This window comes from Photinus pyralis, unplaced genomic scaffold (assembly GCF_008802855.1).
Source record: "Photinus pyralis isolate 1611_PpyrPB1 unplaced genomic scaffold, Ppyr1.3 Ppyr1.4_LG1, whole genome shotgun sequence".
Classification (NCBI taxonomy): domain Eukaryota; kingdom Metazoa; phylum Arthropoda; class Insecta; order Coleoptera; family Lampyridae; genus Photinus; species Photinus pyralis.
The window spans coordinates 42,257,159-42,269,327 of record NW_022170249.1 but is presented as its reverse complement, the minus strand read 5'-3'; the positions used below and the strand labels follow the sequence as shown (position 1 = coordinate 42,269,327).

The 12,169-nt window shown below is 34.9% G+C and overlaps 1 protein-coding gene across 1 annotated transcript; it reads right to left on the bottom strand.

The window, feature by feature from the left end:
• Positions 1–809: 809 nt before the first annotated feature.
• On the bottom strand, positions 810–11,080 carry LOC116161431. Its single transcript, XM_031474770.1, has 4 exons — positions 9,934–11,080; positions 8,893–9,882; positions 2,663–2,878; positions 810–1,489 (listed from the first exon to the last, which is right to left on the bottom strand). The coding sequence occupies exons 1-4, from the start codon at positions 11,021–11,023 to the stop codon at positions 810–812; spliced, it is 2,976 nt and encodes a 991-aa protein (XP_031330630.1). The 5' UTR covers positions 11,024–11,080.
• Positions 11,081–12,169: the final 1,089 nt, after the last annotated feature.

The window sequence follows — 12,169 nt, the reverse complement described above, 5'->3', positions numbered from 1 at the left end:
GGATTCGCTGGACGATACTTCTAAATACCAGCGTCCTAAAAATAGGACGGTCAAATTTTGAGGGTTATAAAGAAGTTATGTAATCAAAATAAGGGGTAAAATGGTAATAGTTACAATCACTATATATCAATGAATGTATCTATGTAGCTGAATGATAGAAATATTGCAATAGGAAACCAAAAACAAATATTATGTAAAGTAATGTATTCCAAAAGAAAATTGTGAATTTTCAAGAAATTATAAATCTCTAACTTGACCCTCTTCAAACTTCAAAAAATTAGAGAACACTTCTAGAACCCTGTTGAAATCGAAATTATCGACAGAAGTAGAAAATGGGGTCAATATTTTTCTTAAAAAAATTGTTTGTGTGTTGTCCTATAAATAGGACGCTGGATTATAATGGGTTAACACCATATATTAACAATTATTGATTAAGACGTGTTACAGATTGAACTTAATTCTAGTTTGACATAATGTGTACGATTAGTTCACGACGAAATAAAAAACGTAACTAACTACTTGCAACTTAGGCTGAGTTCAGACACGACGTTTTCCGCGCGGATGGGACCGCTCGGTTCCATCCGCGCGGAAATTCAATGTTGTTCACACACGCGCGGTTGAATACGCGGAAACAGACCAAGAGATCCCTCAGAAAGTTCAGTTTAAGCATGGATGTCGAAGAAGCAATATGCTTTTGGTTACTCTACAAAAGAATGAAAGAACGGAAAAGAAGAAAAAGAAAGTATTGGGTGCATCCAATATTGCGAGATAGGCTCACACATGGTCAATTTATAACATTATATCCCAAGTTAAGACAATATGAACCGAAGTTCTTCAACTATTTTAGACTGCGATGAGTCAGAAGTGGTTTGTGATAGTGGTGAGGGTTGTGCAGATTCAGTCACAGTAGAAGATCCCAGTGGAAAGCTGTAATGTTGATTATTCCAAAAATTTGTGTACGTGTTAGAGGGTGAATGCTGCGATTGCGATATGAGACGAATAGTATTGCCTGGTAATGTTTGTGCTTTTTGAAGTACCTGCAGTAATTCTATCTTAGTTGCCAGACGCTTTTGCTCAGGTACATTTTTTAGTTCTTTGTACAATGACAAACAAAAGAGTTTGTCTTCATCTTGGCTGACAGTTTCATGTTGAAATTTGTCTCGTGTTTGGATACTTCTTTCCAATAAATCGGTTAACCGTTCCTCGGAAGAATTCAAAGTTTTCTTCTTTTTCGAAACAGGACGAATATCCCTAGGTTCTACAAAATCTTCTTCTTCACCCTCATTTCTTTGCTCTTCATTTCTTGGTTCCTCAACGTTACTGGTGGTTTCCTTATTCTCAGCACACACTTGAAGAAATGAGAGCCGGGAAAAATAAATGTACGTTGTACCTTTCTGTGACCCCGAACCGGAGGGAATCGATGTATTTTTCTTGTACTCTTTCATGTATGCGTCGCGGATGTTTTTCCACTTTTTTTGCAATGTGGCTCCTGAAAAAAAAGGAATTAGATGATTAATTTACTGTTGCGCCCTCTAGCGCTAGACTGACAAACTTAATTTCTAACAATTTCTCATGGCCACTTTAACAAAATTTGTTTTTTTCTTGAAACCATGCGACTGACACTTTCTGAGATGCAGCAGAGAGCCATTCTTAGTGGGACGCCCTGTACAATATGTATTTGTTTTTTTTTTCAGGTATTTGGGGACGGGGTGTTCATTTGGAGAACTGCACTATAACTTTCGGCTTGGAAAATCTACAGTCACAGGGATAGTGCGTCAAGTATGTGAGGCATTATGGTCAATATTGTCAAATACTGTAATGCCGGAACCGACTGAAGAGATATGGAGAAGAATTGAAACTGAATTCAAGGAGAATGCAAATTTTCCCAACTGCATTGGCGCCATTGATGGGAAGCATATTCGAATCATAAAACCCCACCACTCAGGATCTCTTTATCATAACTACAAAAAAAATTTTTCTACGGTACTTTTAGCAATTTGTGACTCCAACTACTGCTTTGTTGCTGTTGACATAGGGGCTTATGGCAAAAGTAGCGACTCTGCTGTTTTCAAAAATTCAATTTTTTATAAAAGATTATTAGCAAAGTCATTAAATATACCAGCCTCAAAGCCCATATCTAACACCGACCATGTATCATTGCCACATGTCATAGTTGGGGATGAAGCCTTTGCTTTAATGGAGAACATAATGCGACCATATGGAGGCAGTTCTTTATCCTATGAAAAAAGGATTTTTAACTATCGATTATCAAGGGCTCGACGATACATCGAGTGCACTTTTGGAATATTCGCTAATAAGTGGCGCATCTTTCATCGACCGATTGATGTAAATATAGATTTTGCCGAGAATATTATAAAAGCATGTTGCGTGCTGCATAACTATGTGAGAATCAGGGACGGTTACAAGTATGAAGATACTCTCTATACCGCACCACTAACAACTTTGAATGGACTGCCCGCAGGTAGAGGAACCCCTTCATCTTTAAATATGCGAGATAAATTTGCAAGGTATTTTGTAAATGAAGGTCGTGTCGAATGGCAAGATAAAATGATATAATTTTTTTCAAGTTGCTTTAATTTGATTATTATCTATAGAACTCTGTAATACGTACCTAATTAGTTTGAAATACAAAACCACTTACCAAGTACAATTATTTTTTTTTCTAATGTGTCTTCCCCATGTGCAAATATTTCCACCAATTCCTGCCAGGCTCCATTTTTCTTAATTCTATTGGAGTAATCGGCACTTTTCATATCCCAAATTGCAGGCATTTTCTCCACTTCATCAATGAATAGTTCGGTATCGAAGCGCTCCATCATCATCAAAACGTTTGTTCCACACGGATTCCGCAGTCGAACTGAACACCCTCATTTGTTGTAATACAAACAGATCCGTGCGAATTCCGAGCGGTAACATGTATTTGGCGGTTGACCGACGGCTACCGAGCGGACTTGGATCCGCGCGGTTACGTATGAACAGATATATTGACTCCAAATAGACCCGAGCGGATGAAACAGCGCGGTTTCAATCCGCGCGGAAAACGTCGTGTCTGAACTAGCACTTAGAGAGAAATGTAATAGCGGTTTTCTTAATTCTAATAATTTCTAGAAATATGCGAAATGGAATAAACTTGAACAATTAATATTGTAACCATTGTAACTTAACCATTATTGTTAATCGGATGGTCCTTGAGTCTGTAAATTGTTTTGTAATCTCTTTAGTTGCCACTGTAGGATTGCGATTTCTTGTTGAGTGATTTGGAGAAAATTCGTTTAGGTACATTTTTTTGAATATTACCGAAATCAAAATCATTGAATTCTCTAACCAAGTTGTGTAAAATACACTGGCTTTTATAATGTCGTTAGCTTCTTTGTATGTGTTTCGATCTCTTTCGTTAATATTCTCCACTTAGCACAAACAATACCGAAAGCACACTCTACACATCTTCTAACCCTTTACAACCTGTAATTCAATGCCGTTTTTCCAGGAGTTAAATTATTTCGAGGGTAGTAGGGAAAGAATGGAGGGGCACGGCATCCACCTTGACCCTGTTCATGACCTCACCTAAATGAAGGGGGACGCAATTGCACTGTCTTTGGCCTCGTGTCTGACTGATTTATGACCTTTTAAAATGAACGGGGATGATTTGAAATACATACTTTTACTGTGTTATGTGCAGTAACTAGTGGAATGTTGTTAAGGTATCTACAAAAAAAACTTGCCTACGTTCGGTTTTGTAATATTCACCGGGTATAGACCTACAACGAATTAAAAACTTGCACTTCACACTACAAGAGAAACTGAGCGTACATCTGATTACCTCGAATGCGCTTACGCAGAACTACTATTCGTTTCCACAGAACAACTAAATTGGATGAATTATTTTCACCAAGCAGAGTTGCATTGCTTTTCACTTAAAATTAATTTTTTTTATTCAACGTTTTGGTCAATGTGTTCCTGTTTGATATTTGATCTAGTTGGTGGTGTTGGTTGATAAAATAAATATGAAAGTACTCCTTCAGAGGCTAGAAAACGCCTCCTCCTTTACTGTTCACCTAGTAGTCAGACAAAATATTTTATGTATTAGGATCTGAGATGCTTCATCGCCGAAAAGGACCTCTTAATTTTAGACAGAGATGATATTATGTATAACATTTTATGACGGATACTCCTTCATTATATTCACGTGATACAGAAGCTCCGCAACATTTTGTTACGGTAAATTTTGGATTAAATGAACTATTTGATAATGTGTCATTATTAAGAATGCATTAAAAAAAGGCCACGTACACACTACAGTAACAGTGACCAATTTGTTTTCCCTATTGATGTTGGGCCTATTGTTTGCAGAAAGCCTTATATCTCTGTAAAGAAGTATTTGTCTGTTCAATAGTACTAGCGTAGGGATTAATAGTACAATTTTATGATCCGCTACAGTCAAACACCTATGATTATTGTTAACGAAAACGGACTAAGTTTGTAGTTTTCCGTGACTATAGTTGAAAATTGAGCTTTATAAACTTTAAAAATATGATTATTTTTTAGATCTTTCACGAGCAGCGCAGTGTAAATCTGCAATACGGAATTGTCAAGTCATTGCTTTTTATTTAATGTCACGAAATCCTTTAGCTGCAGTCCATTTTTAAATGTACAACCAGTGTTATGTACGATAGAATGGACTGTACGTACGTAATAAATTGTAACGTAATTTATTGTAATGATATTAAATCTGTTTTGGCGCAAAACGACAATGAAATCAAGGAAAGAGGATAAAAAGATTTCTTTCGTTTTCGTCAACAATTAACTTCGTAATTTGAACTTGATAATTTGATGCTTTTAAATCTTCAATCTTTGATGGTTAATATCCGTCTCGTAGGACCAACCTACAGGTACAACAAACAACAGGGGGTTGAGATTAGATCCTTGTGGAACTCCTGAACATGCTTTATAAAAATGTACGGTAGTACCTGGTTTTGGCGTTTCTAGCCTACATTTGTTCATCTGCTTGCAATCCGACTCATGCCTGCTCAATTTCGTTTGAGAATTAAAGTAGTGGAGACACCTATCACAAATGTATAATTTTCTGTTGTTCCTCGTTAACTGCGAATGCACTAACTTAAACAAATTTTTGATCTAACAAAAGTGGAATTTCACAGCTTTATCTCTATGATCATCAACGTTGTCATTATTATTATTATTATCCTCAATTTCATAATCATCTTAGATCGTTAATAAATTTACATGCTGTTCTTTTTTATTTGATGATAAGTTTGACAAATGTAAGTGCCTTGCCACAATAACATGCAAATAAATTATTATTATTATTAAAAAAGGGGACGGTGATGTAATTAGAGATTTTCGGATAAGCCCATAAACGTTAAGGGATAAATGAGCATTTTGTTTTTCAAATTTAGGAAGTTGGCTTAGAGTCATAGGAAAATTAATGTCTTGAAAATTTAGGATTTTAGCATAATAAGGATATGAGGAAACACGATCGGAATGTTGGGACACAGAGAAAAGAGCTGAAGATAAGGCCCATCCGAAACAAGCCTCATCGTTATTTTTAACGTTGATGACCGCATGTTTCACTTTAACTTCATTAGGTAAATCGATGTACGATGAAGCTTTTACTAAAGTTGTACCATTAGCGTTCACAGTTAATGAAATAATTCGCGATAAAGCCCACCCACTCTGCTGTTCGTCGAAGTCAAGCAAACGATAGTCTACGTTTGATTCAAATACTTTTTTCAAATTTTCCTCCTCCAAATTACAATTTAAAATAGTAAAATTTCGCGTATTAAAACTAAATTCTCGAGCATTTAAATCTAAATTATCGCTATTTGAGGATGGTTTGACAAATTCTGCACAAAATTCACAATTTACTTTTAAATGTTGATTGTACTTGCTAAAAATATGTCTAATCTTATTTGAAAAGACCTTACTACTATCACTAAAAAATGTTCCTATTGTTTTATGACCCGAATTAATAATAATGCCGGTGCTCACCCTTGATTTAAAGGCTGTTACTAAATCCCTCCATTTCACTAATGGTCTTGCTTCGAGGGATGTGCCGGATATAGATGCATCCAATTGATTGATCATCAGCTTATAACGCTCCATCTTCGCGGCGGCTGCTGCAAGATGTTTCTTATCCGCTACCGATATCGTAGCTTCTAATGAAACTTTAATCGACTTTAGGTTGGCGTTGATCACGTCTATCATTTTTGGAATCTGACATGCTATACCATGATGGTAATTTTTATAAAAATGTTGGATCAAATTGACCGATGCGTCTATATTTTCGATAATTGAAGACGAAGACATTTTTTTAAACGATTGGTAAATTAGGTAGCTTTAGCTAATGAAATACCTAGATACTAGTTATGAACTGGATATTAGACGTATACCCAATTGTTTTTATATGAAGGTGCTCCCCTCCTCTGTACCTATCATATATATTTAAAAAAACAATTATGATAGCAAGCATATCGCATTTATTAATATTATTTTGAAAAAAACCAGTTCACACTATACCCATCTTAAATTTGTTTAATTGATTGACTACTTCATCATCCATTTCTCGCATCCTTTGCGGTAAAAATATTGATGTATTACCGACAACTTCACATACAATTCCTCGTCCAAAATGCGTGATAATCGATTTTATTTTTTCAATTTCGTATATTTTTACGCCCTCAATGTCTTGCAATTTAAGGACACTCCTTTCAACAATATTTCCGATCGCGTTAATTCGTTTAGATCCATTATTTATTTATTGGAATAGTTACACCAACTATATAAGTTTGAAAGAGTTTCTTCTTCTACTCAAACAATTTAGATACTAACTATATTAATATGAAAACGCTTCGTATACATTAACGCGACATCCTGCGGAAATCTTTATATAGGAAACAGTGAAACTATACAAACGGGGAACATTAACAGAAAAAAACAATACGCGGCAACCTACAGAAATCTTAATCAGCAGAAAACAGTGAACTTATATAGGCAACGACAATATTAATCAACAGGAACAAAACGTTAGAACAAAAAAGTTAAAAAGAAATCGGGTTGTTAAGCTAATTATAGGAAACAATGCCAGCATGAAATCAGACGATGTAGCGAGTGGCGGGGAAAGCCTTGTGACCATAGTGAATCCTCATATAAATATGTTGATGCTTCTTCTCAATTTCAATATTATTTAGTGCACCCATTTCAACACGTAAGTGTTAAATTGGTTTGCAATACAAGTATAAGAAAACCGATATCTTTTTAGAAGATACCTTTCTCCACCAGTCAATTGTCTTTAATTGTACGCTTAAATACACTTGTAAACAAACAATAACATTTTGAATATTATTTATTACACCCATTTCAACTACAACTATCAAGGTAAGTTTGGTATCGAAACAAATCAATTTTTGTAGGATCTACATTTACATGTCTATAAAATCTAGAAGGAAAACTTCCCAATTCTAGTTGAGGATAAATACGTAGACTTTGTTTATCCAGTTCAATTCGATGAACTAATCGATTGATTCTAAATTTATAATCTACTTCATTTTCAAGCTCATTCATTTCAATCGATCGAAATTCTTCCCGCTCATCCTCACCACTAGACGAAGGCGTTGAAGAAGTATATGATAACGATGGAGATGCCGGTGTATAAGGTGTTATCCAAGGATACGTATATTCCAACACTTGCGCAGCCTCCTCATACTGTTTACGAGTGAACGTTCGATTCAGAACAGAGGTGTTATTAATACCTACGATCAAAGTAGAAGGATATGATTTTTTAAAGTTTTGAGTTAATGTTGTCTTGTAGATTCCCCTGTTAGATAACGCTTCAAAAATTTCATGTACAGATCATTTTTAGTGTTCTTGATTGCCACAAATCACATACAAATAGATAAGAAACGTAATATTAAAAATTGGATATATATTTAGCGCCATCCCGTGGATGCGAGGATAATTAATTTATAAAACGCGGCAAATTTAAATATATGTAATTGGTAACGCTGGTCTGGAAATTTTTTCAAGTAGTCAATTTGTGATGGACAAATTGAATACTTGAAAAAATGAAAATTTATTGTTCACTTAAGGCTGAAACATCTATCGGTCCGGTCAAATATATTCTATAATGAACAAATACCGTGGTCATTTGATTGGAGCGTGCCTGGACTGTTACCCGTAATGTGAATAGCGGTTTCAGGCTTTATGTTAAATTAAAGCTTACACACTAATCCATTCCGTACCAGCCAGGGAATGTCCTCATCGCAATGCACACTGGTCATTTATGTTGACAGTTTTCTGATGGTTCATAATGTGACGGAATGGATAAGTATGTGTAAACCTTATTACTTGTCAACCGATAATGTGTAAGTAGGACCATTATTTAGTGTAATTAAATTATAGATTATTACACATTTTTGCCCTTTGAGTACATATTGTTAATGGAAGTATGAATTTTGAGATTGTGATCAAGAAACAGTTAGAGGTACAGAAATAAATGGATGATATTGAGAAACACCAATCATGTATTTATATAACCCAGATAATCAATAAAGATAGTGATGTCGTTTATTAGTTAATACTTTCACACAATTACAATGACAATACAATCTACAAATTCATTCACATACAAATACAATAAGTATACTATAAAAAATTTGGTACACAGATGTAACAAGGATTACAATCACTAAGGTTACTCACACCTCTTTTTGTATTTATGGTGTAATTTGCATTTACTTTTATATTTTTTTAATGCTTCAAGTTTCACTTGATCAATACCACTTAAATCAGTTCTGGTTGCCACTAACTTGGAAAACCGTTGATCTGAACCGTTAGAAATTCGATTAATTTGTTTACACCAAAAATGTAATACTGTCTTAACAATTAAATTAAGAACTAATGACCCTAGTTGGGTATGTTTTTCACAATTGAGAACATTAAAATTTAATAATTCTGCTATTTTTTTTGCTAAAATTTTATGTAGCATGAACTTATGGCAATGCCTTGGAATTAAATAAAATAAATATGAGCAAGCTTGCCCTACAATAAAATATAAATAGCTGCCAGGTCTAAATAGACTGGATTGTTTATATTCCCTAGCTTCAATAACATCTAATGGCACATCATTATCTGAAGAAGTTAGCAAAATTTTACATAAATTACAGTTATTTGTTTTATTCAACACTTTTTTTCCAATATATCCAGCCAGATATGCTATTGTTGCTTTTGCAATCTGAGTTTTTCTGACATGTAAAATGTCTGGCACATTCTCACAAATACTTACATCTAACGGACTAATGCCAACAATCTCCTCACCCGTTAAAAATGTGCGTAAGTTGTCCAGCGCGCCTACATTGAAATCTTTTTCACAATTTGAAAACACGGAGTGGCTCGACAAAAAATTATTGATTAAAAGTGCTTTAAAGGACGATATAAAATGAAATGCACTTGGGGATACATTTCGCCTTCCATGACTTCTCACAGATGCAAAAAAATTTTCAAGACAGTCTTGGTTAAAAGCACGTGGTAACACATAACTCACCTTATTTAAAAGTTTTTTTTTTAAATGTATAAATCCTTTAATAGTATAAACTAAATTTTTTATTGACGGCACATGCACCAATTTTTGTTTTGACGAATCCAAGAACTTCATAGTTCCCAAAACATGAATCGCTGTTGTCCAAAATGCCTCATGGGGAGAAGTTTTTGTTAATGCTCCTTTTAGAGGTTTACTCACAGGAGCGAGTTTGTTGTTGCCATTTAGACTGTCAAACAATGCATCCACAAATAATACAAATGCGCCAGTTTGCTTAGCTGCAGGTGGTAAACTGTATTCAGTATTGGTATCTGCAAAAATTATATTAAAATTCTCTTTGCAATTATACTTTCAGTACTTACCCCAACCAGCGAAACGTTGTAAATGAGATCCAACAGCATAACTGAATATTTGAGTCATGCTTGACACCTTCATTTTATTTATTTTATTGGGTATCACATGATTGTCTGTTAATTTAATTAACATACGTGTATCATCATATGTATCCAAAAAATATAGTTGTTCAATATGTTTCCAAGTTGCTACTTGGTCTACTCCATTCATATTGAAATGCAGATCTTTATTTAATAAGTTATTCCGCAGGCCTTTAAAAAGATGTGGCACATCGTATAGGGGAATAACTTCTTTGTCATTAATTAATATACCCAAGTAATTGTTGGGTATTTTGTTCATTACACAATATTCGTTAGTTTCCTTCAATAAAGAATTAATCGCCGCTTGATTTCCAGCACCTTGGTCACAGATTGTAGCAACTACTTCAAGCCCAACACGTTGACACATAGTGACAATATCTCTTATCATATGTTTCAGTTGTGTTGAAGAAAGGGGTCCACTGGAGAAAGTAAATGAAAGAGGCTGTTTCCATTGTCGATACACCCCTTTGATTAAAAAAACGTTAGCATGATCTGCTATATGTGGATATCTCTTAAATCCTAAATCGGTCAACCCCTCAATGCAGTCGTATTTGGAACTATAATGTAGCAGCGGTGAGATGGAAATTTCATCGAATACAACGGCACATAGTTTTTCATTTTCGGGCAAACTTGCAATCACAGTCCTAAGGCTATTTTCCACTTGTTTATTGATCCCTGGACGATATGGTAATTTATTTAATAAATTTGTCAAGGTACGTCGTGATGGAAGTGCAAATATTTGTGACAAAAGACGATATCCTTTCCCACTTGTTTTCAAAAGTGTTAACGATAGGATTTTTTCGTCCAATGAAAATCGACGAACTTTTGGTGCCTGTTTTTGAGTACGCACCTGTTGAAGAATAAACTTGTAAGTTAAATCGTTAACACTGTTTACTAATTCCGAAAAACAGGGGTTTTGTGCAGCCTTCGTTGCCAGAAGTAACCTATTTTGCAAGTTTCCAAATTTGTGCTGTAACTTGGCTGTTTTTTTTGCCCATTCAGTAACAACGTTGTACATCTTCTTACAGCGTGGAGTTAATTGACTCTGCCTAGTTACATTCACGACTTTTAAAAAGCTTCTTCTCTTACGACCTAATAAATTATGTAAATATTAGATAGGTAAATATGATAACCGACTTAGTTTAAATTACCATCTGATGGTGGTGACTTCAATGGGGGGGGAGTTATGTTCTCAACTGTCGGAGCCTCGATCTGAGCAGTACCTGCGTTCTCTGTAGCTGCACTTTGAATACATTCTATAACCAGTGTTTTTGTGTTAATCAGAAGAATATTTTTTATCTGTCATACCTGTAAGCTGCAATATAGAAGATGTAGATGGAAATACTTGTATAGTAGTAGGATCTTGAGTAGGATTATTCTCTGTACCCGTTGCTTCAGATGTAATATTAGAAGTGTTGTCGATTCCTATGAGTATTTAATTGATAACTTGTACTTAAGTTTGTTAGTGTATTTGTTCAACAATACCTGGTATGTTCAAAGTTGGCACAGCATCACGCGACAAACCTCGTCTTGTTCCTGGTGATAAATGCTTTTCAGCAAAATGGTTGTGACATACATAAAATGAATCATATATTTCATGTACTTCACGATCCATAAGTACAGGATTCTGTATAAGCTGAATCCACTGACAACACATATTTACATCTTTCGGAAAACGGTGTCTTTTTGCGGTTCGATCAGAACAGCCCGGTACACAGCACTTATGTTTATATATTACATTCGGAAAATCCATTGCACTTAAACTTACACTTACACTTGCTCGCAATAAAGTCAATAAATGAATAAACTAGCAGAAAATATATACACAGGGTAACCGAAAAAGGAAGTAGAATACTATTACAAGTACGTAGTATAAGTAATAAACAAGAATGGATATAAACGCGGTAAAATTGGTGGTTTTAGAGGACAATTTACGCACGAAACGAATAAATCACAATACGAAGTACAAACGAAACACGTGTTGATTTGGTTATGTTTGTGACAGTAAACTTTACGACATGTTCAACATGAGTCACGTTGGTCACGTGCAAACGAAGCGTACCCTGTCGGTTGCGAGGGAAATCTTTAGTGAATTGTTGAACCATATTAATTGTATTCCCACCCAGCTCATTCACGTTACCAATCTATTTGTATGTGATTTGTG

Bases quoted from the DNA above. Each gene is read 5' to 3' on its own strand.
- LOC116161431 (XM_031474770.1), bottom strand. From the start codon at position 11,023: ATGTACAACGTTGTTACTGAATGGGCAAAAAAAACAGCCAAGTTACAG. The intron at 9,883-9,933 runs GTAAGTACTGAA...TAATTTTTGCAG, and splicing joins ACAACGTTTCGCTGGTTGGG to ATACCAATACTGAATACAGT. The intron at 1,490-2,662 runs GTAAGTGGTTTT...CTTTTTTTTCAG, and splicing joins AAAAAAAATAATTGTACTTG to GAGCCACATTGCAAAAAAAG.